The sequence below is a fragment of the Amia ocellicauda genome, chromosome 9, assembly GCF_036373705.1.
Source record: "Amia ocellicauda isolate fAmiCal2 chromosome 9, fAmiCal2.hap1, whole genome shotgun sequence".
In the NCBI taxonomy this organism is placed as follows: Eukaryota; Metazoa; Chordata; class Actinopteri; order Amiiformes; family Amiidae; genus Amia; species Amia ocellicauda.
The window spans coordinates 3,836,855-3,859,662 of NC_089858.1; the positions used below are offsets into that span (position 1 = coordinate 3,836,855).

Below are 22,808 nucleotides of genomic sequence, written 5' to 3' on the forward strand. Positions count from 1 at the left end.
GGGGTGTGAAATAATGTTTTGCTTTATTTCCTTTGTATTAATGTTGGTTTGTTTTTCTTTTATTGAGTTTATTCATTTCCATAGTGATTGTTTGAAATGTCTTGTATTTTATTTTGATACTTTTACATATTTATATTGATTGTATTATATATACACTCACCTAAAGGATTATTAGGAACACCATACTAATACTGTGTTTGACCCGCTTTCGCCTTCAGAACTGCCTTAATTCTACGTGGCATTGATTCAACAAGGTGCTGAAAGCATTCTTTAGAAATGTTGGCCCATATTGATAGGATAGCATCTTGCAGTTGATGGAGATTTGTGGGATGCACATCCAGGGCACGAAGCTCCTGTTCCACCACATCCCAAAGATGCTCTATTGGGTTGAGATCTGGTGACTGTGGGGGCCAGTTTAGTACAGTGAACTCATTGTCATGTTCAAGAAACCAATTTGAAATGATTCGACCTTTGTGACATGGTGCATTATCCTGCTGGAAGTAGCCATCAGAGGATGGGTACATGGTGGTCATTGGCTTAAAATGCCAAATGAGATGCTTAAAAAAAACCACTCTTGAAATGACTTGCTTAAGATTGTTCTGCATCGACCTAAAAAGCACACAAACTCTTACCTCGCCTCTCATGGCGGAAGGAAAGAGCCTTGAAGACTCAGATTTATATCAAGTAAGGACATTTCTCTGGTTTTGTATCTTCACTGTTGTACACCTACCTCATTCATTAGTATGGAGAAGCAGGTATAAATAAACCACATTAAACAACATTAAAGAAAAACAGTTCCACAGCAGACCGACTGAATTCATTTTAATCCCCCACACAGTTAACACGTGTGCTGGCCTTCGCATAAACAGACCCCCCAATCCTTGCCACGGAAGGCATTCGCAGCCAGACCTTCTGTCACATGTAGGGATGGCATCGCTCCAGTGACTCGTCCCTTATTCGTGATCATTTAGGCAATGCCACAACAGGGCCCTTACAGTAACACCGACCGTGGTAGTGCATTGACCTGGATCATTTCTAAACACCAGTGCAGCTGACCAGAAGATGTAGTGACTGAAGTATACAAACGCACACAAACAGCAATGATTCCAAAGGAAACTGCATCAAGCAGGTGCCAGCGATTAGTTTATCCCTTATTTAGAAATGTCTGTACTTTTGATAAGGATAAACTGTACTCCTTCGAGATGGATATATCACATTCAGATGAGTCAACACCAGAGCACCTATAAAAACACAAGGCAGCTAGCAGTGGCATAAACTGTATTTGTAACACAGATATACACTCACCTAAAGGATTATTAGGAACACCATACTAATACTGTGTTTGACCCGCTTTCGCCTTCAGAACTGCCTTAATTCTACGTGGCATTGATTCAACAAGGTGCTGAAAGCATTCTTTAGAAATGTTGGCCCATATTGATAGGATAGCATCTTGCAGTTGATGGAGATTTGTGGGATGCACATCCAGGGCATGAAGCTCCCGTTCCACCACATCCCAAAGATGCTCTATTGGGTTGAGATCTGGTGACTGTGGGGGCCAGTTTAGTACAGTGAACTCATTGTCATGTTCAAGAAACCAATTTGAAATGATTCGACCTTTGTGACATGGTGCATTATCCTGCTGGAAGTAGCCATCAGAGGATGGGTACATGGTGGTCATAAAGGGATGGACATGGTCAGAAACAATGCTCAGGTAGGCCGTGGCATTTAAACGATGCCCAATTGGCACTAAGGGGCCTAAAGTGTGCCAAGAAAACATCCCCCACACCATTACACCACCACCACCAGCCTGCACAGTGGTAACAAGGCATGATGGATCCATGTTCTCATTCTGTTTACACCAAATTCTGACTCTACCATCTGAATGTCTCAACAGAAATCGAGACTCATCAGACCAGGCAACATTTTTCCAGTCTTCAACTGTCCAATTTTGGTGAGCTTGTGCAAATTGTAGCCTCTTTTTCCTATTTGTAGTGGAGATGAGTGGTACCCGGTGGGGTCTTCTGCTGTTGTAGCCCATCCGCCTCAAGGTTGTACGTGTTGTGGCTTCACAAATGCTTTGCTGCATACCTCGGTTGTAACGAGTGGTTATTTCAGTCAAAGTTGCTCTTCTATCAGCTTGAATCAGTCGGCCCATTCTCCTCTGACCTCTAGCATCAACAAGGCATTTTCGCCCACAGGACTGCCGCATACTGGATGTTTTTCCCTTTTCACACCATTCTTTGTAAACCCTAGAAATGGTTGTGCGTGAAAATCCCAGTAACTGAGCAGATTGTGAAATTCTCAGACCGGCCCGTCTGGCACCAACAACCATGCCACGCTCAAAATTGCTTAAATCACCTTTCTTTCCCATTCAGACATTCAGTTTGGAGTTCAGGAGATTGTCTTGACCAGGACCACACCCCTAAATGCATTGAAGCAACTGCCATGTGATTGGTTGGTTAGATAATTGCATTAATGAGAAATTGAACAGGTGTTCCTAATAATCCTTTAGGTGAGTGTATATCCTACTGTTCTGGGGTAGGAGCTCTGGACCTTGAGTATAAAGGTGAAGTGAGACCAATTAGAATAGGGTTGCCAGATTGGGGGGGGGAATTGAAGCCTTGGGGGAAAATGGGGGGAAATATTGCATGGGGGAAACGTGGGGGGAAAAGGATCTGAAACAAGGGGCAAAAGTAAAAAAACTGTGGAATGGGGGATTGTTGTCTTCATTTTAATTTCCCCACAGTGCTCTCACTAAGAGGTTACTTCATCACTCCCCCATACCCCCCTGACCTCACTTCAACAGTACCACCTCACGGACCTCACTGCATTAGCAGTCTTCTCTTCGCCTGCTCCCAAACCCAAATTATGTGATTGAGGGGATTCTTAGGACCAGTTTGCAGGGAAATTAAGGAGAGGACCTGGCAACACTGAATTATCGATTCAGTTGGGAGGTTGTGTTGTTCAAGGGAGACAGTTAATGTAGAGCCCTGCTAAGCTGTCTTTACTGAACCTCTGTTTTCCTGCTCTAAAGAGTTTTTAGTTTTTCTTCTTCTTCTATAGAACACTGAGTACTTTACTGAGTAGTGGGAGGTCATTTAATAAAGATGCCCCACAGGTTTTCAAGAGCTTTTCAAAAAGACCACCTATGAAGCAATATGACCCTGGGAGACGTAACAAACTGAAGGCTCAACACAAACAGAATAAGTGTTATGACACTTTCAATATAGCATCACTGAACAAGCCAAGCCCTTCTGTGAAAACACCCTAATTCCAGTCAGTAAGAGCCTTTTTCTGGCCAGTTTAGCTAACAAAAGTACTGGAGCTTTCCCGACCCACAGCAATGGTAATGATGTAAATTATGACATTTAAAACCAGGTGCTGACACGTCTGGGTGTTCTGCACTTCCAGGATCTTCATCCATACCATAAACAGCACATGGATGAACCGCAGGTTCTCCTGCTGGGGGAAACAATAAGGAAACGGAGCCTGCGCCAGACCAAGGACAACAACTGGCTGTGGAGAAACAGCATTGTTAGTTTGTTTGCCAGATTTATAGATTGATCTTTCTGCATCAAACTGGCACTGAGGGCAGCAACAGAGGTTTATTGTTCAGACATTTTCAGCATCAATTCAAGCAAATTAAATACAAGGACAATAGCTGCATCAGTTATACTACTGCACCGTTAAACAAACGCTCATTGGAAAATAAGGACTAGCAGCAAAACAGTTATGTAAGACTTAATACATATGTGTGGATAGTTATGTTTACAGTTGAAAGTGAACCCACAATTAAACTTAAGAAAATATTTATACTGCAGTGCATACTAATAAAAACAAAACAAATAGCAAAGTCTTGACCATGTCTCCATTAATTATTCTTGTAATTTCTTCAGATGCAGACCTATACACCTAGTTCGCAACAAGCAGTAGCAATCGCAGTTCTAGTTCAACTTAGCATTTATTTTGCGCTGTCCTCATTAAAAAGGCTTTTTTCGATCTGACAATCGCAGAGAAGAACAGGCCCTGTGGGCAGTGGAGCTCAATGTTTTCTCTGAAACACGTTTGCAACCCGCTGCTTTGGAAACAGGCAGCTAAGCATGTTAATACGAGTTGTGCCAAACTATGCTGTGACTTGAGGGAGGCCAGCAATGTGTCGGGCAATTTGTGTGATGGAAAATAACATTAAATATAGGATTAATGGCGGCACTTTAGAAATAAGAGGCTATTTAATCAGCATTTGGGGCTGATTAGCGATCAACGTGCGATGAGGGCGATTATGTCACGACCAAGAGAAAGGTGTAATTGAGAATTTGTGTCGATTCATGTTTCAAGACCTTCATTATAAGGTTACCATATTTATTATGTCAAATAGGTGATATTTCAGCTCTAAGTAATGGGCAATACTATGAAATGGCCTGTGTTTTATCACTGTAACGCAGCAGAATTTGATTAGACCTGTTAGTGAGCTGGCGAACACTCACAGGATGGTTTGTCACTAATCTATGTAAATGTGTGCATGAACACGCCTCAGGCTTTCAACAGAAACTCAAGGAAAGATGAGAGGTTGAACATAAAATAGGAACACTTCAATTTTGAAAAGTGAATGTTTTCTTATTTCTGTGTTAATCATAAGATAGAGTTACTGAAAGCAATGGATTTGTTTTCCTTTGTTTCTGTCAGTGTGTTGTGCCTGTATGTCACTTCTGACATATTTACCTTTGTTTTCCAGAGGCACTGTGCTATGGGCAGCATTGTTGTGTTGTGGTCGGGGATCTGGACTCCTGAGTGGGGGGTCGTGGGTTCAGTCCCAGGTGGGGGACACTGCAGGCTACCCTTGAGCAAGATGAGTAATGCATGATAAAGACCTAGTAGTCTATGTGGACTCCTCACTTTCTCCATCCAAACAATGTGGGGAAAGTCATCGACCACATCAAACCAGAGGAGCTTTTCCAGATCAGCAGGGACACACGCACCCGGGACACAAATGGAAATTGGGCTTCAAGGCATTCAAGACAGAATACAGGAGACACTTCTTCACACAGAGAGGCGTCACAATCTGAACAAACTCCCCAGCGATGTGGCTGAAGAGACAATTTGGGAACATTCAGAAACACACTGGATAGGATCCCTGATCACTTAGTTATTAATGGACACCAAACGAGCACGATGGGGCAAATGGCCTCCTCTTGACTGGACACTTTCTTATGTTTTATGTTCTTATGATACCTAGATTGCTCTAGTAAAAACACAGATGTATAAATGGGTAATTGTATGCAAGAAGAATGTGATATATACAATTATAAGTTGCCCTGGATAAGGCTGTCTTCCAAGAAATATAAGAACATAAGAACATAAGAAAGTGTCCAATCAAGAGGAGGCCATTTGCCCCATCATGCTCGTTTGGTGTCCATTAGTAACTAAGTGATCCAAGTATCCTATCCAGTCTGTTTTTGAAAGTTTGTAATGATTCCCAACCAAGAGAGAAGGGATCGCCAGATTTAAAGATAGGGAGTATGAGGACTGCAGAATATCTGGTTGTAAATTCAAAGTGTATTATACAAGATTTATGCACCTACATCAGTATCTCAACACCATTCCCCTATACCGACACAGCAAACAGTATATACACATACAAAAACAACAAATGAGTACACGCTTAAGTATATGAAAAAGTATAGTGTTTTTTTACAACAGCATCCAATTTGTACGTGTCCTGTGTTTGAGTCTCTGCACAGTAGGAAGAATCACGAATTGGTACAAAAAGGAAGTCCCAAAAAATATAGTTCTCAGCCACTGGCTGGTCTTGCCACTCCATGGACTAGGCCAAAGATCCAGGACCGGTCCAGGATTGATTTTGTAATCCACCAAAGAAAGAAAAAAATATTTCCCAAGTATTCCAAAAGGAAAGTCCAAAAGTACAAAGGCAATCCAAGTTCAAACTCAAATCCTTACAGAAAATAACTAAAGGAAAGAGGGCAAACTAGCCAAAAAACAAAAAGGCATCAACAAACAAAAAGGCAAGAACCACCTCACTTAGGTCAGCAGACTAATAAGGCAAAAGGGACAGAGGTTAAAAGTATTCTAGAATTCAGAGATGTCAGAAACTCACAACTCTCTCTCATCTACCGACAAACACTAATGGAACCTCTTTTGAAAACTACCAGAGATGGCTATACATATGTTTTTTCTGGTTTCAGAAGAGCCATATAACCTGAAAAACTGTTTTTCAGTGAAGGCTACAGGCAGCCTAGCAAATAGCAGGGGGAAAAGAGGAAGGCTTGGCCAAGCCAGTTTAGAACTGTCAATTTATTCTGACAGCTGTGTAATGGTGTTACATGTTCCCAAATTGTCTCTTCAGCCACATCGCTGGGGAGTTTGTTCAGATTGTGACGCCTCTCTGTGTGAAGAAGTGTCTCCTGTTTTCTGTCTTGAATGCCTTTAAACCCAATTTCCATTAGTGTCCCCGGGTGCGTGTGTCCCTGCTGATCTGGAAAAGCTCCTCTGGTTTGATGTGGTCGATGCCTTTCATGATTTTGAAGACTTGGATCAAGTCCCCACGTAGTCTCCTCTGTTCCAGGGTGAAAAGGTTCAGTTCCTCAGTCTCTCAGTAGGACATTCCCTTCAGACCTGGAATAAGTCTGGTTGCTCTCCTCTGAACTGCCTCTAGAGCAGCGATATCTTTCTTGAAGTGTGGAGCCCAGAACTGCACACAGTATCCAGATGAGCTCTAACTAGCGCATTGTACAGTCTGAACATCACTGCCCTTGTTCTCAATTCTACACTTTTGACAATATACCCTAGCATTGTGTTTGCCTTTTTTATTGCTTCCCCACATTGTTTGGATGGAGAAAGTGAGGAGTCCACATAGACTCCTAGGTCTTTCTCATGCGTTACTTCATCTAGTTCTATTCCTCCCATAGTGTAATTATAGTGGACATTTTTGTAACCTGCATGTAATACCTTGCACTTGTCCACATTGAATTTCATCTGCCAGGTGTCGCCCACAACTGAATATTATCTAAATCCCTTTGAATAGCCTGTGCTGCCGAGATTGTATCTGCTGAGCCACCTCTTTTTTTATCATCTGCAAATTTGACAAGTTTGCTAACTATCCCAGAGTCCAGATCATTAATATAGATTAGAAAAAGCACAGGCCCTAATACTGATAATAAACCATGAATTCATTGTTTTCCAGATGGGAAGAGGAGGTTGGTGTCTATTCAATTTCATATAGCAGGTGTCTCTGATGGCCGCTGGGCACTTGCACAATAACACATTCCCCTTTCAACCTTCAGCTTTAGCCTTTTCCTGGAAGGATTGAGACCATTTCAACTTTACCTTATTTCATTACCTCAGGGGACTTGCTTCAAATCCCCTCCTCAGATTGCTTTATACAGAATCGGTACAAAGAGTTATAAACAGATCTCATTTCACAGGCCAGCCTAACCTGATGAACTCCCCACAATGCCATTAAATCTCAGTGCATCTTTGGCATTCGACATGGGCCGGAGCAGACACTATACACGGGAGAACAGAAGCAGACGAAAAACTAAACGAGAACAGAATCTGAAAAGGCCATTGGTATGTCTCGGTGAATAAAGAAAATACAATAAAATATGTATAAATGACACACAGAGAAGTAACCTGTCTGACTTCAAATATGACACAATAAAAATTGGGCTTATATAACATTCTTCCCAGAGTCCCAGACAGCCGTGCAATACGAACACCAAAGCAGGTTACAGTGTCAGACTTGTGCCTTGCCTCACTCAGATCTAGCCTCACATATTTGCTGCTATGGTTTGTAGTCTGCGTGACTGGCCGTGCTATGGTAGGTAAGCAGGTGTGTTCAGAGGATCACTTCTCATTCCTCTAAAGAACAGTAGAACTGCAGATATCACTTAAAAGGATGTAAAACCTGTTAATGAGGTCTTAATTGATAGATGTGTTGCACCCCCTTCATTTATATGCAGGCGCTGATGTAATAGGCTTATCACTGATTTTGTGAAATCCGCTCTTATTAAACCTAAAGTGGAGACTTTCTCTGTAAATGTATGTTAAGACAACAATTTATTGCTCAGATATTTGAGGGTATTTGGATCGAGCCACTCACTGACTCTAAAGGCTGGATTCACAACCCAAATTCACTCTAATCCTGGACTACCTGATGTTATCTCAGGAGTCAGAGAGAGACGACTGCTAATCGAGGTCTGTCAAACCAGCCAATAACGTTTAAATCCACAGCATTTTCAGCAAATCCACAGTTTGCTAATCATGACAAACACCTGTTTGTGACAAGTGTCACCGGTCTCAAATCCCCAGCCACAGAAAATGCATTATACTGAAATACAGTGAGCGCCAATCAATTCAGTTGAGTGCTTTTTTGGGAGGCATCACCGTCATCGATCAGTCGGGTTATTAAGGTTTAAAGGGCTGATCTGTGGAAATCCCCTGAATGAATACCTTGTTAATGGGTACCGCATGCCACTGGAGACCAGTGCAATATATCCAATGGCATTTCTAGCAGGGTCACATGGTGGGTGAGCTTCTCTAAATAGGTGAGATTGAATCAGCCCCCTGCTGGCCAGACAGGAGTATCGTATGCCTATGTAAGAACAGTTAACTCTACGCTAACACACTGAAAGGGAATTCCTGTAACGCACTGGTCTGAGCTCCAGGCAGTTGGCATTTGAGAATGCAATAGATACAGGAAAAGCTTCTCCCAAAACCAAAATGAAACTAAGTAAAATCTCACAGATAAAATCAAAGAACAGCTGTGGCGTTGCAGAGAATAATCATTATGTGTGTGTGATTATGTGTTGCCAGTTTACAAAGTGTGTGCTACACTACATTTGAAGATGACGGGCCTCAATGAAAAAGCAAAGGTCAGCAGTGTAGAGATGCTCTGTCGAAAAAGCTGTTGAAAAAGAGAGACAATACTACAGCTTAATCAGATTCTTGTTTTTTGTTTTATGCTTTGAAAAATGGTGTGTTTTGTATGTATCTATTTTCTGGACACATGTTGTATTATAAGTGGTACATGGTATATGTCTGCAGAAGTTTTTAACTACCAACAAAAGAGTGTTGTGCCAGTGGAAGAATCACATTGTCACAGGACCGCTGTGTTACTAAAGGACCAGTCTACATATTCCCACAGGAAGCAGGATGCTTACGATATGGTTGAGTGTTACAAGAATAATGGATATAAACAGTAAATACTATAGTATATATTACTACAGTACAGTAGAATATACAGTATATATCACATTCTATAGTAAACACTATAATATAGACCATACATAATTGATTGTCTGACCTCCTTAAAAGAATTAATTTAAATTCACAAAATTGCTAATATATTGTCTTTCGGCAACAATGTGAATCTACAAGTGGAAATAAATAAATGAAGCAGGCATTTGACAGTTCATTACATGCTGTTCATTTCTGTCAGTGGAAATTGCTAAAAGCAAGAAACAGGATGAGAAATTGATTCAGTGTTTTCAGTCGACACAGCCTGCAATGAAAGCATCCTTTGCATTATATTTGGATTCACTTCCGATGCCATTTCTAAATATTTATGTGTTTGAAGAAAGGTACAATTACTGCATTGTTTTGGACTTCTGCAAAACATGAATAATCATTGTCAGCAAGTTTGTTCTGCCTATTCTGAATTCAAAGTAAATCCAACTGTTAAAAAGGGGAACACGTTGCGTTGCATTAATACTACCTGTGTTTAAAGGTCATTCAAAGTGAATTAATGACAGTTTCCACAGTTCCTCCATGCAATCATTAGTTAAACACAAACATCTTAAAAACTAAAAAGAAAGTTTGTTACATTATTTCAATATTCATATCCTCAAATAGTACAGATCCTGGAGCGCAGGGTTGAGCTTCTACTTCTATTTACTTAGCTGCAGAATTATATAACAATAATAATAATAATAATAATAATAATAATAATAATAATACACAGTCTTTGAAATACACAGACGTGTCCAGTTCTTCCCAGAGACCTTGTGTAGATGCACTGATTCATTATGCTGTATTGTACCCAGCAGATCGTTTAACCTCTGAACTTTGACCTTACCCTCTCAGTCTCTGGCACCTTACAACCTGTAGGAACACCTATCAGCCCCGGTTATATCTCAGTTAGTAACACATGTGAGACAGAAGGCAATTAACCCTTTCATCCCTGATGTTATAAAAGACAGCAGTTGGGGGGTTTATTCAGCACCGTCTCTGTAAGGCTGCTAACTTCGGTGGGATTTCAGGAAAGAGGAAAATCCTCATTAATCTACCGACCCTCTTGTGCATGAATATTAAAAACAAGCACAAGGGATTTACGCAATCTTTTTATGACAAAAAAGCTTTAGATGTTGACTAAACTGAGGCAAAAATATCATTTTCCAGCGGCCCGCAAGGTCCAGCTGAAGAAGGAAACGCTGCTGAATGTAGCATTGCAGAGAAAGAACAAATACATAATAAGTAAACAAATAAGAATTGCCCTGTGGAACAAACACTGTGCCTCTGATCTTCAATTTTGAGTTTAATATTCTCCCACAGCTTGACTCAGGCACGCGGCAGGTGAAGTTTATTGGCAGAGAGCACAGTAATAAAATAAAGTGGCAAAGTCTGGGGGTTTCCAGGACAGCAGAGACTAAATTCATACAGAATAAATACATTTTAAAGACCCTGAAATGTTGAAAAGTTTGCAGCTGTGCTGGTTAAAAGCAAAACAAAGCCCTTGCCAGGGGTGGGAGCTCTGCATGCAGCACTTAAAGTGTTCTTGGAAACGCGCCCTGACCGCTCCTTTGTCAATACGTATCGATTGACTCTTGGCTATGGGTTCAGTAGTTTCCTCTTTATGAAACCTAATACACCACACTTCGGAGTCGCCCTCACAGAAAATACAGAGTTCCCGTTCAGTACATCTGGTACGAAAGGCAAGCTAAACATTATAAGCTCCAGTTAATGTTTAGTTCTACAGCAAACCAACACGCCCGCAGCGCTGTCTGTAGCGTTATTGTAAATGTGAAAATGGAAGAAACAGAATCACAGACTCATTCATTATAAACCTGGAGAGAAATGACCAATTAAATGTGCAAAGGTGAAGAGTTAAGCGGAAACAATCTGGCATACAGCGTCTTCAATATAAACAATGCCTTGCTCGATTTAGTTTCTCAGCTATCTCCCCATTTTAATTTTATAGCTCTCCATATAAATAAAGGAGAAATGCCGTCTTTTTAATAAGTTAATTGCCAAATCTATCAGAGAACAACAACAAGCTGGGGGACAGATGCAGCTTGATGCATTGCCTTTAACCTCGAGATGTACTGCTTGTAGAATAAATATTTAATATCCAATTTCAGTGGCAGGCTTTTGCCAATTCTAATTTGTCATCTAGGAATGCATTCGGTGTTCATGTTCATTGTGACATCCCCGTGTGCTTTCAGACTAGTGTTTCATTTTGGTCAACTCACTAACTCACTCACTCAACTAAGTAGATTTCACATAAGGCACAGGGGAAAAGGAACAGTTCTATGTTAAGGTCATAAATGTTCAACCTGAGATAGTGCAGTTTGCAGTTTTCAAACAGTGGATTAGGCTTGTCCTTAAAATACCCTTTTAATGGTACATCGTGCTTGAAAACTGTAGAGCAGGCCTTGGGAATGTAAATATTTATAGCCTCTTCTATGAAGTAACGCTGGTAAAACCTTTCCAGGCATATTAGTATCATTCTGGCATCTCGATAACATATTGAGAATGACGTTTTATAAATAACTAATTGCATCATTTGCAAAGGAAAACAACCCATTAAAATCACTTCCAACTGGGAGATGTTCCACATATGAGTACATTTCCTTAGAACTTAAAACTGCATTCATTAGACATTACATATTTAGATTTCAAACGTAAAGATGGTATTTCATTTTTCAGTGAGTGAAAATTAACAAAATCTTACATGGAACAGTGATTTAGTCAGATAAAAAACAACTCTACTTGAGGTGTTAGGATAGGTGTCTTTAAATCAGGAAGAAAATGTAGTATGTAGTTCTTTGGCTGCTGTAGTGGCCATATAGAATAATTCACCACCACCGACTTTCGGCTGTGAAGAGAGCTTTCATTTTCCTCGGCACTGAATCCACGTAGAGTGGATAATGGCACGTGTGTGTGTGTGTGTGTGTCCATCGACAGCAACATTTGCATGCTCCTGTACTTTATGGCTGTTCTGGCACCATGTTGGACGCATTCCCAGATGGATGCTTTGTGACCAGAATGCCAATGTCTATAGAAGGAGGTTTTGAATGAACTTATGGAATAGGCAGAGCATATTTATAGAAATCACAGAGCCGGTTAAAGACCTGTCTTTAGGGGAAGGTAGAGTGTCGATCAAAGTCAGTCTTAGATCTGAACATAATGTTTAATAGGGCATTTACCATAGCTTTGAAGCCATACTTTAAATACTATACTAAAATAAAGGAGTTTTCTCAGTTCCTCTTTTCACAGTAATGGTTCAACCAGTAACCATATGTCCTGCCTAGAGTGATGAAAATAAATGTTTCTTCTTCAGACACATGCAAAAGCAATCCTTGTGTAGAGTTCATGTTAATGTCCAAACGCAGCAGTTTAATTTCTGTTGGCAACACAACGAGAGCTTGAGAGTGATGCTGAAGAATGTTTTAGTTTAAAAGCTTCAGTACCGAGAATATAAAGAAACATTGATTTTGGTGTGCTGGCTGTCTAATGAATCTCTATGGGGGGTATTCGACAGGATTTGTAAAGCCACTCTCTGCCTCAGAAATCTCCCCAGCAGGACAGTCATGCAGTCCAGGAGCCCCATTTGAAACTAGGATACTAACAAAGAGAAACAACGCTGTGAAGACGGATGTTAAAGAGAAATAACAACCACAGCCTTTATGAAACCAGCTTTTCCCCTCGGTTTGTGGCTTTCTATTGCCTTCCATTTGCTCTTCCATCCCAGCCTGCGACAAACCAGGACAAATACAAATGTGTGAAATAAAGCGCATCTCTGCAAGGACTGGAGGAAGAAAAGCCAAGAGCATCTGCTGCCGTTTCGACTCCACAGACACGCATGTAAATATGTATGAGTGTGTGTGGGGGATATATTAAAATAGATACATTCCAATACATACATATATATATTTAGATTGATGCAACTATAACATAATGTACAATATCCGCAGACAAGGAGGATACATGTTAATTTAATTGGCACTGGCTTGGCTTTAGTCCAAGTCTTTTCCAGGCAGTGAAAATGCCGTTCAGTTGTGCGTCAGTGTGGGGTCTGAGGAAGTCAACCTCTCGGCCCCAGTTTCTCAAACACCTCAGGGGCCACAGAGCAGCAGCACAGACTCAATCCAGGGATCTCAAGTCTCTGTTAGTTTAAGTGAATATAAGTGGCTTATTTTCCTTCATAGAAATTGTCTTATATTTGTGTTGTTTTCCCTGTTGATGTATTTGAGGTATCATATAGAGCCCCAGAGATTTACAAACATAAAAAACACACCAAGCCATGTGTGGTAAACCACGCATTATTACCATACTTCATTCATGGTCACAGATTGCAAAATGTGGGGGTCGCAAATGATTAAAAACTTGCACATAAATGTATCTTGTGCTGTGTTTGTTTTTCCTTGTTTTTCCAGCAGTGTCATCTCTGGTGCTCCTGCTTCTGTAGTTGAAGATTTAAAAGAAGACTTGAGGGGGAAATGAACACTGCAGATAAATAAGCAAGGAAAGTAAACAGCTCCGTCAGCACACTGCTCGTGTTACTCTGCGATTTAAATTTCTTTCTTCCTCTGAAGATTTAAAGTACTACTAAAAGGGATAAATGTGGCAGACGTATAACTGCACAGACATCTCTGAACTGCAGAGTTCGTCCAAACCCCACACACTGCAGAGAGAAAGGGGGGTCTGAATGAAATACTTCATGGAGGTCAGTGTCAATGTCATCATCTTGTATCAGCATGTTTGCATTGAATGAAACTGCTTCCCAAACAAAACAAAAAGAAAAGAAAAGGAACCAGTATCGTGTGTCAGCGATAACCCTGACACACATAGAAAACGGTGCTACGCTCCCTGACATCCTGACACGTGCAGGTGGACTGCATTCGGTTGTTTTTTCACACTGCTTAAACTGCACTGTTGTCAGAGCGAAATGTCAAGGGCAGTTGTAAGAACAGCTGAAGAGGACACCTCACTCTCCCCACAAAACAATGTGGGGAAGCAATAAAAAAGGCAAACCAAATGTTCGGGTATATTGTCAAAAGTGTAGAATTGAGCACAAGGGCAGTGATGTTCAGACTGTACAATGCACTAGTTAGAGCTCATCTGGATACTGTGGACAGTTCTGGGCTCCACACTTCAAGAAAGATATCGCTGCTCTAGAGGCAGTTCAGAGGAGAGCAACCAGACTTATTCCAGGTCTGAAGGGAAAGTCCTACTGAGAGACTGAGGACCTGAACCTCTTCACCCTGGAACAGAGGAGACTACATTGGGACTTGATCCAAGTCTTCAAAATCATGAAAGACATCGACCACATCAAACCAGAGGAGCTTTTCCAGATCAGCAGGGACACACGCACCCGGGGACACAAATGGAAATTGGGCTTCAAGGCATTCAAGACAGAAAACAGGAGACACTTCTTCACACAGAGAGGCGTCACAATCTGAACAAACTCCCCAGCGATGTGGCTGAAGAGACAATTTGGGAACATTCAAAAACAGACTGGATAGGATCCTTGATCACTTAGTTATTAATGGACACCAAACGAGCAGGATGGGGCGAATGGCCTCCTCTCGATTGGACACTGTCTTATGTTCTTATGAAGCTGCAGTGCCGCCCAACACATGGCAAAAAGAAAGAAATCACGAGGCTTCAGGATTTTCACTACTCCTTTTATTGGTGGTGTTTTAATGAGTCTAGCCATTGTTGAGACAAGTCACAATCAGACTGCCCTGAAACCTTCGATGACCCCTGCTGTTGTTCAGCACCCGCTCCGGCTCCAATCACACATCCTCTGGACCACCTATCACCCCCTCGACCCGACTCACAGTGAAAACGGATTTCTATTGCCTGAAAACCCAGCTGCAGTGCGATTCAAACCCGGGGCACCGCAGTGGGACCACCTGTGTTTTTTTTTTTGCTTTATTCTTCCTGTGAAAGATATTTAGAGAACACAATAATGGATGACAGCCCACTCTGCTGTATGTTTAAAGAGAATCACGGTTCTGAGATAGAAAACCCATTATAAACACACACAATGTTTTCTGCCATTACTGTCTTACACTAATCTAGTCTGACAACAAAATTGCTGCTCGAATTAGACCTGAAAGAAGGTAAGATTTTACCTTTAAAAAAGGGAAAACTGCTTCTGTCAATTTAGTATTTTTTTCTACTTCTAACACCTTCAATTATTTTTCTTCCATTTAAGGTTTTAATGAAAAAAAACATTTTTTTCTATACAAACACATCATGAAATTGAAATGAACATAAAGTCAGACTTGGCCAGGGCCTTTTAAATACTGTATTTTTTTTAAATAAGCATCTCTGCTACTCAGTTATCAGACCAAAAAAAAAAAAAGCTCTTCAGTTTAGTGTTAAAAAAGGTTATAAAAGCCACCGAGGATCAGAAATAAGGTAATAGTGTTAAAACAACTGTTTGTGTTACTTTGTTGCATCACCTGAATTGAAATTAATTGGGTTTTTTCTTTTAGAATGAAAAGATTAATACTTTATCACTGTGAACCATTCAATCATTACAACTTCCATTAGTCCTTCATTAAATCCAGCGCTGCCGACCTTTCTCCGCCTTTCAAAAGATTCTTTCTTTACTACTAAGGTGACTTAGTCATATAATATGGCGATACTCAACACCCAGACACTCATTATTTTTGCTAGGAGGAGGGGGAAATAAAAGAAAGATTAAAGTAGACGGTCTATTCCCCCTACACCAAACCCTTTCTTAAAAATATAATAAATTAAGACATTTTAACTACGGATTGTGTGCTTTCTTGAGCTATTCAACTATACAGAAGAAAAAAGAAATGGTCTAAGATCCTATACAGTGTGCTACGGTGGTAAAGGTGTAGTTGTAATTAAAATCTAACTATGAATAAGATCAATCTGAATATTTCTGACTGCTGTGATCATTTCCCTGGCTTAAGACTAACTTTCTAAGGGACTCATGAAAAACAGGCTTCTCTGGTCATTGGACAACTTTCATATATGGACAGTGTATTGCAGCTGCTTTGTGTATTTTGTCTGTCTCCCGTCCAAGGACAAGGGAACATAAAAGGACTTAAATTCAGTATGAGGTCGTTCTCCTCCCGAGAAACAATCGCTGTCAGGTGTGGACGTGTGCTCGGCACCATCGTCATCCCCTGGTCGAGGACTGGAATGCGTTGGTACACAAAAACAAACAACAAAGAGACAAACACCTTCCTACGGATTGTTTGCACACATCTAAGGACGGTAGCCTCACAGAAAATGTAGTGCTTGAGAAGGAAATGCTACACGCCCCGCAACACCCAAAAAAGTATTTGTTAGAGACGGAGCAAGGATCCAAGGCTACTGTCTATAAAAGCTCCTCAGTCTGTGCATCTGCAGGCTGCTGTTCATCGGCCTCAGCCCCCTGGAGAGGCTCTTAGCTGCGTAGAGGGACCCCCGAGTCGTCCGTGTCGTTGTCCGGCAGCTCGTCCTCAGAGAAGCTGATGTGGAGACAGGTTTCGTTGGAGGGGGAAGAAAATGGAAGAGTGTTGCTGTAGCTGGTCTCAAAGCTACTGGAGTTCCTCAGTGGGTTGGCTTTGCCCGTGCTGGTGAGGAAGGGCGAGACTTTGTCCTCCGGGTTGCTGCTGCAGCTGCTGGAGGTGGAAAAGAAGGCACCGTTGTCCTCGAACAGGTCCTCCTGCAGGGGCGACAGGAGGGACTTCTCCTCGGAGCGCACCCCCGAGTCCTCGCTGGCTGAGCGTGACTTGCTCTCGCCGCCGAGGGACTCGAAATCGCCGGAGCTGAAGGAGCAGGGCGTGACGTCGGTGAGGGCCGTGCCGTCATGTTGGGCTGAAGACCAGCCACCGGGATCAGCAGGGGTGGGCGTTGGCTTGGGGTCCGCCTCCTGTCCCGGGGAGAGGGTACGGCCCGGGCGCTTCCTGGTGACGCAAGGGGGTGGGGGATCGAGCTTGGGGATGGTCTGGTGAAACCTGTGATAAAGAAATACATGTGAATCACAGGCACTACTTAAAACATTGCAGAGATCGGGGGTCTCATGGTTCTTGTTTTCATTTTCAGTCACTAATGAATCTAGTTATTAAATCAGGCATTTAAACACATACAGTGGCCTCTAGGTTTATTCAGAGCCTTGATTCATTGTAACAGACGTGATTTAAAAATAAATGCAAACATCTTTTTTTTCTTAAATTAAAATCTGTCCATTTGTAATACTTCCAAAACTGCACAGAGGTAAAATAAGTCTCTCCTGAGAAGTTCCAGACTAATAAAAGACTACATGCAATGTCTTCTCAGTGTCAGAGTCAAAGCAGCATGCACAAATGATGAATACGTGCATAAATGTGATCTTAGCATTTTAAAACAAAAAACATGCCTTTATTTCTGAAACATACGACGTTTCTCTGTGCCGTCTTATCACCGTCAACATTTCAGTTTCATTTATTTGAGCAAAACAAAAAAAAATGATGTCACACTCATGTCTTCTGTTAAATCATCTTTCTGTTACCAATCTATCAAAGGTATGAATAGATCTGGAGGCCCCTGTACACAGCATTGATTTCAGATTTAAAAGATGCTTTTGCTTCTGCCTGGAAACGAATTTGCAGCCTGAAAAGATGTTTCAGTTAATCAGCTGATCGAGGCGTCTCAGATAGTGTGTCCTGGGATGTTACAATCAGCACGAGACACTGCAGGCCTCCCAGAACTAAGCTGAAGACCCCTAATCCAAGACAGGTGACCTCTTTCCAAAAGGAAACTGTACAACCGCACTTTAATTTGCTTCCATGCCTTTACCACAGCGTGACCAGAACACTGTACACAGTTGTGAAACAGATGTGCAGACAGATACACATGTGCACTCTTTTGGAGATCCTTATCCTTCCTCCACCCATTGCACCCATTATCTCTAGCACACAGTCCGCTGCCGTCTCTGCGAGCTGCAGGCGTTTCCACTCGATCAATAGCAGTCGACACACACACAGGCTAAAAATAGCTCCACTGCAGCAACGCAGTGCAATTACAAGGGCCCTGGTGTTGCTGTAATTTACCAAACAATTACAATTCCACTGCTCAACCTTTAGAGCTCAGCCCGGTGCTGGAAGGCTGTCGGCTCGTCCAAGAGGGGGACGTTGTGTGCTGTCCCAGTGATCGATGCTGCAAAAGCCACTACTCATGTTTGGGACCACAAAGAGAGAGATATAACACTAGTGTCTAGTACCGAATCCAACTAGACCGAAGCCCTTGTTGTGTGAAGTTGTTTTCTCTTTCAGTTTAACTTTTTTCTCTATGAACATATCACAATTTCTCTCACTGGTTACTTGTCAGGCATGTTCCTTCTCTGCAAGAAAGAGGTTGGACACTTTAGTTTGTTTGTTTGTGTATTAATTCAGGGGATTTCCTGTCGTAGATTAACTGGGTGTTCACACTGTGCATGCTTCTAAAGCAGACGAATCTCCTTGTGGACGCTCAGTGCGCTTGCCGTACTCTCTACTCCTATCCGAGCGGCTGTGCTGAAAGCGGGGGAGAGGTGAATAATAATATAAACACGTGGCAATCCCCTGAGCCACGGCAGCTGTCTCCACAAGTCACATTACTTACAGACAGTGCACGGCTAATGGGGTTATGGGATCACATCTACTCTGGCTACAACCTGAAATACTCAGAGTTATGAGGCAGCCTTCAAGAGCTCACGGCTGCCTCGGTCTGGAGTATCAAGGACTAATTGTGTGTCTATGATATGTATTTATTTTGGAGGTGCCCCAATCCCACAGGCTGGAGCGAGTGTCATGTAAATGTATATCGTCTGTAACACTCTGTGGAATGTGCTGGCTCCCCCCACCAATTATAATAATACTGTTTGACAGTTTTCCATAGCTCTTCTCTCTCCCCTTCATGTCCATGTTGCGAAACTAAATCTTCACTATTATTTTAGGCAATAATACTGTCCGGGATGTTCATGCCAAGGCCCCGTCTGTGCATTAATACATTCATTGCATTTACAAATACAAGACTATATACACATTGCGGTGCTGTGCCAGGTGGCGCACTGCCCTTCCCACAATCCCGAGGGAGGTGAATTAGCGGGGGCGGGGGGGAGACACCTGACATGCTGCTCCCCCCGCAAGTGGCTCCCTGCCTCAATAAAATAGGAAGCAAATAGCTTCCTGTTGTGGAGAGGCAGGGAGGAGCGCCTATGTAGTGAAGAGAGAGAGAGAGACTAATGGAAAACTGATGGTGACAAACACTAGTTTTGGACTGGTTACGCAGCATCTGTCTGGTCAATATTTTGGAGCAGAGGAGGATCTGTTGGCCCGTATCAGCAGGCTCAGCTCAGAGTTTCGTTTCAGTTTCTTTCGAGTTCTTGCACCTGCACTGCAAATAATAAACCTGCCCTTCAAAACACCAAACCCTGCTTCCTAAACCCCACCTTATAAACACCCCGGCACCATGTGTACCCCCCCACGGTGTGACAAGATGAAAAGACAGCATGCAAAGACACAACTACAGCTTTCCCTCTTACTGCCGCCACTCAAAGGGTCAGTTTCCTTTCTGGTACAGTGTTGTTCCAGTTTGAAGATTATCATTGTCAGACCCTTTATAAAGCCAACCCTAGCTCCTGCCCACTTCAATACCTGTGCTGCTATACAGGAGGGAGGTCTACACATGTAATTGCTTATTCATTAAAATGATATTGATGTGATCATGGTTTGAGTTTAAATCTGCTGTCTGCACGGCCCTTATATGGAGTTGTTGTTACTAAACTGTGTGATACCTGCATGTCAAACAGTGGTCTGAATTCAGAGTTACGGAGACACACCACGGGACATCCCCCTGTGTGCCCCGGCTCTCCGAAGGCCTTTGTGATAAATAACCTGTTGATTCCTGACTGACTGCATTTGTGACAGAAAATAGGTCTACAACTGCATCTGTGTGAACTAAATATCCTCAATATCACCTCTATATAAATGTCTAGCCCCATACAAAGCAAACGGCAGCTCGGCCAATTTGTATGTGTTCAATATTTTTTGTATTTTTCCCCATTGCCTGCATTGCTTCCCATGTTCAACTATATCATCTATTTACTGCTATCTATAATCTCTATCATCTCTTTTTCAGCTTATTGCACGAGACGATTTCCTTGCCGAGATAAAAGGGCCGAGTGTGCCACCTTAATTGCTGCTGTGCAGAAAGCCCTCCATGAAGCTTGATTAATTTAAAAAGGCATGCATAAAACTGACAACTAGGGACTATTACCACAGAGCTATTTCTGCATTTGAATTGGCACTTAGCTGGAGGTTTGTCATTCCTTAGCTGCGTAAAAACTGCCATCAATTTGCACAGTGCTTAAAATCCCTTCAGTATATTTTTCCAGAGAGAAAAGACAACAACAGCAGCAAAGAAAGCTCTATCAAACAGAATCATTAATAGCACAATAATTACATCACTGCCAACATCTTTGTTGTTGGATTTGTTGCTTTTATCATGTTTCTGTTCTTCTTTCAAAACAGCACATCGAAATCAGAGCTGGAGAGCAAAATCAACCCGTCTGTCACTGAAGTGCACGAATCGGTTATAACGGAGTCTTTTCCCACAGGGAAAATATATAACCCTTGTGTATAAATGGTTTTCAGAGGCAGTGGTGGCAGCTAAAATAAAAATTACAAGAGGGAAATTGCCTATTTCATGCATATTAATGTAAAGCCTATTTAGCAAGATTTGCTAATATAGTGGCCTCCTCAATGTATTCATACCCATAATTAATCATTTCAAGACCATTTATGAGAAGAAACGTTCAATTTTTTAAATTGTTTGCAGAGCAGCATCAAGTAATGGCGTGTTTCTCATGATTTTTTGTTGTACGATGGTTCATATTTGTTTTGGTTTTATATGCAAAATCAGGAAAATAAAATTGGAAAACTCCTTTTATACTGATCAGATTCCTTAGCCAAGCAAACAAAAAACAACGACAGATCTTCGCATTTTCCCCGCCGAGTTCAGGTGTTTTCAGGACGTGCACTTCGGAATACTAAACAGGCAGGTCGTGCAATATTGAGCCCCAGTCAGACTGAGTGAACTCGATATATTTCCTGTCTGGGTCAGCCGTAACGCAGGCAGGTTATTTGGAGTGTGTCAGATGAACTGAACCCTGAGGCGTATTTATATTGTTCCTGCAAAAAGTTGCTGTGGACATAAAGGGGACTTTCATCACAACATGGAGAGGAACTGGTGTCTCCCACTCCCTTCCAACATGCACTTCCCCTGTGGCCAGAGCAGGGCCGGAGAGGAGACGGTTACCAGAGACCAACTGAAAGAATGGAGAAACACCTCAGACATTGGAGTGTTTTTAAATAAGACAATATTCAAATAAGGGTTACATTTGGTGAATGTGGTCTCAGCCTGTACAGTGAAATGGGCATCTGTAATGAATTTTATGCTGAAAAAGTGGCTCGAGCAGTAATGGCCACCAGAGGACAAGTTAAGAGTCCTGAAGTCAAGACCATTCTGATTCCTGGACAGCGGTTATGGCTGACAGTATCCATAATTGACCATGAGCCGGCGTGTCACTGCCCGAGCACTGCTGGGGTTTGTGGACTTGATTTGGGATTCCTTGGCTTGTCTCACCACAGTGAGGCCTGCAGGAAACTGGGCCCCTGTAAGCGATGCGGTGCAATCAGTCAGCGCTGCACCCTCTAGCGTGGGACTCTGCCGTTTGCCCCATGGACTAGTGTGTAAAAATGAGCGCACGTCTTGATAACATACTCTGAGGAGGCGTGTGAACCGCCAGCAACCGTGACACCAAATCAGTCCTGGGGAATCGTCTGCCCAGCAAAGTAAACTCTGGCTTCATCTGCAGGCACCTAAACTCCACAACGGCTTGATTCAATCCCTTTAATTGTTGTTAGTGTATCTATTGTGTGTCATAGGGGGTTTAAATGAACCCTTAAATTAAGGTTTCAGAACCCTCTTCAGTTGGCAGTGAATAATGGTCTCTCTACTTAAATCCTTGCATAACTAAATGCATTACAAATATCTTTATTCCGTCAAATGTAAAATAACCCACAATCTCATCATACAATTTTAATCCCACCTGTTGCTTTAAAAACAAACACATTGACTATTCTCCAGGGAACAGCAGAAATCCGAACGGCTTGATACCAAGTTTATTTTTGGGTGTTTATTTTTTGTTATCATTATCATCATGACTAATATTCAATGTGTGTGTTTACAGTCTATATCTAATTATGTATTGTACTGAACTGGTCACAAAACATGCAGGCCGTGGTCAAGACATCGGTGTGGCTTTAAGAGACACTGCTCCACTGAACAAGCAATTTAAGAAGCCATAATTTCTCGTTAAGCTGTTTTAGATTTCAATCAGGCAATATCAGTCCATTCCCACGCGCTGTCTGTTATCTGGAAGTGACAGGCCCGCGACGCTTCCCACCTCCAGACATGTGGCGTGCGGGTTTAAGAGCAGGGGTCTGCAGCCAGCATGTAAATACATCAGCTTTTCAACTGTCAGCTGCTTGTGAGGGCAGCTCCAGAGTGCTGCCGTGATC

At 42.1% G+C, this 22,808-nt stretch overlaps 1 protein-coding gene across 3 annotated transcripts in view; it reads right to left on the reverse strand.

The window, feature by feature from the left end:
• Nucleotides 1-14,905: 14,905 nt before the first annotated feature.
• LOC136758418 (carboxyl-terminal PDZ ligand of neuronal nitric oxide synthase protein) overlaps nt 14,906-22,808 on the reverse strand; it is a 78,903-nt gene continuing 71,000 nt past the window's right edge. For all 3 annotated transcript variants that reach the window (XM_066712738.1, XM_066712739.1, XM_066712740.1), the window contains one exon: nt 14,906-17,222. In XM_066712738.1, coding sequence (XP_066568835.1) covers nt 16,670-17,222 — 553 coding nt within the window. In that variant the 3' untranslated portion in view covers nt 14,906-16,669. The remainder of the gene's footprint in view (nt 17,223-22,808) is intronic.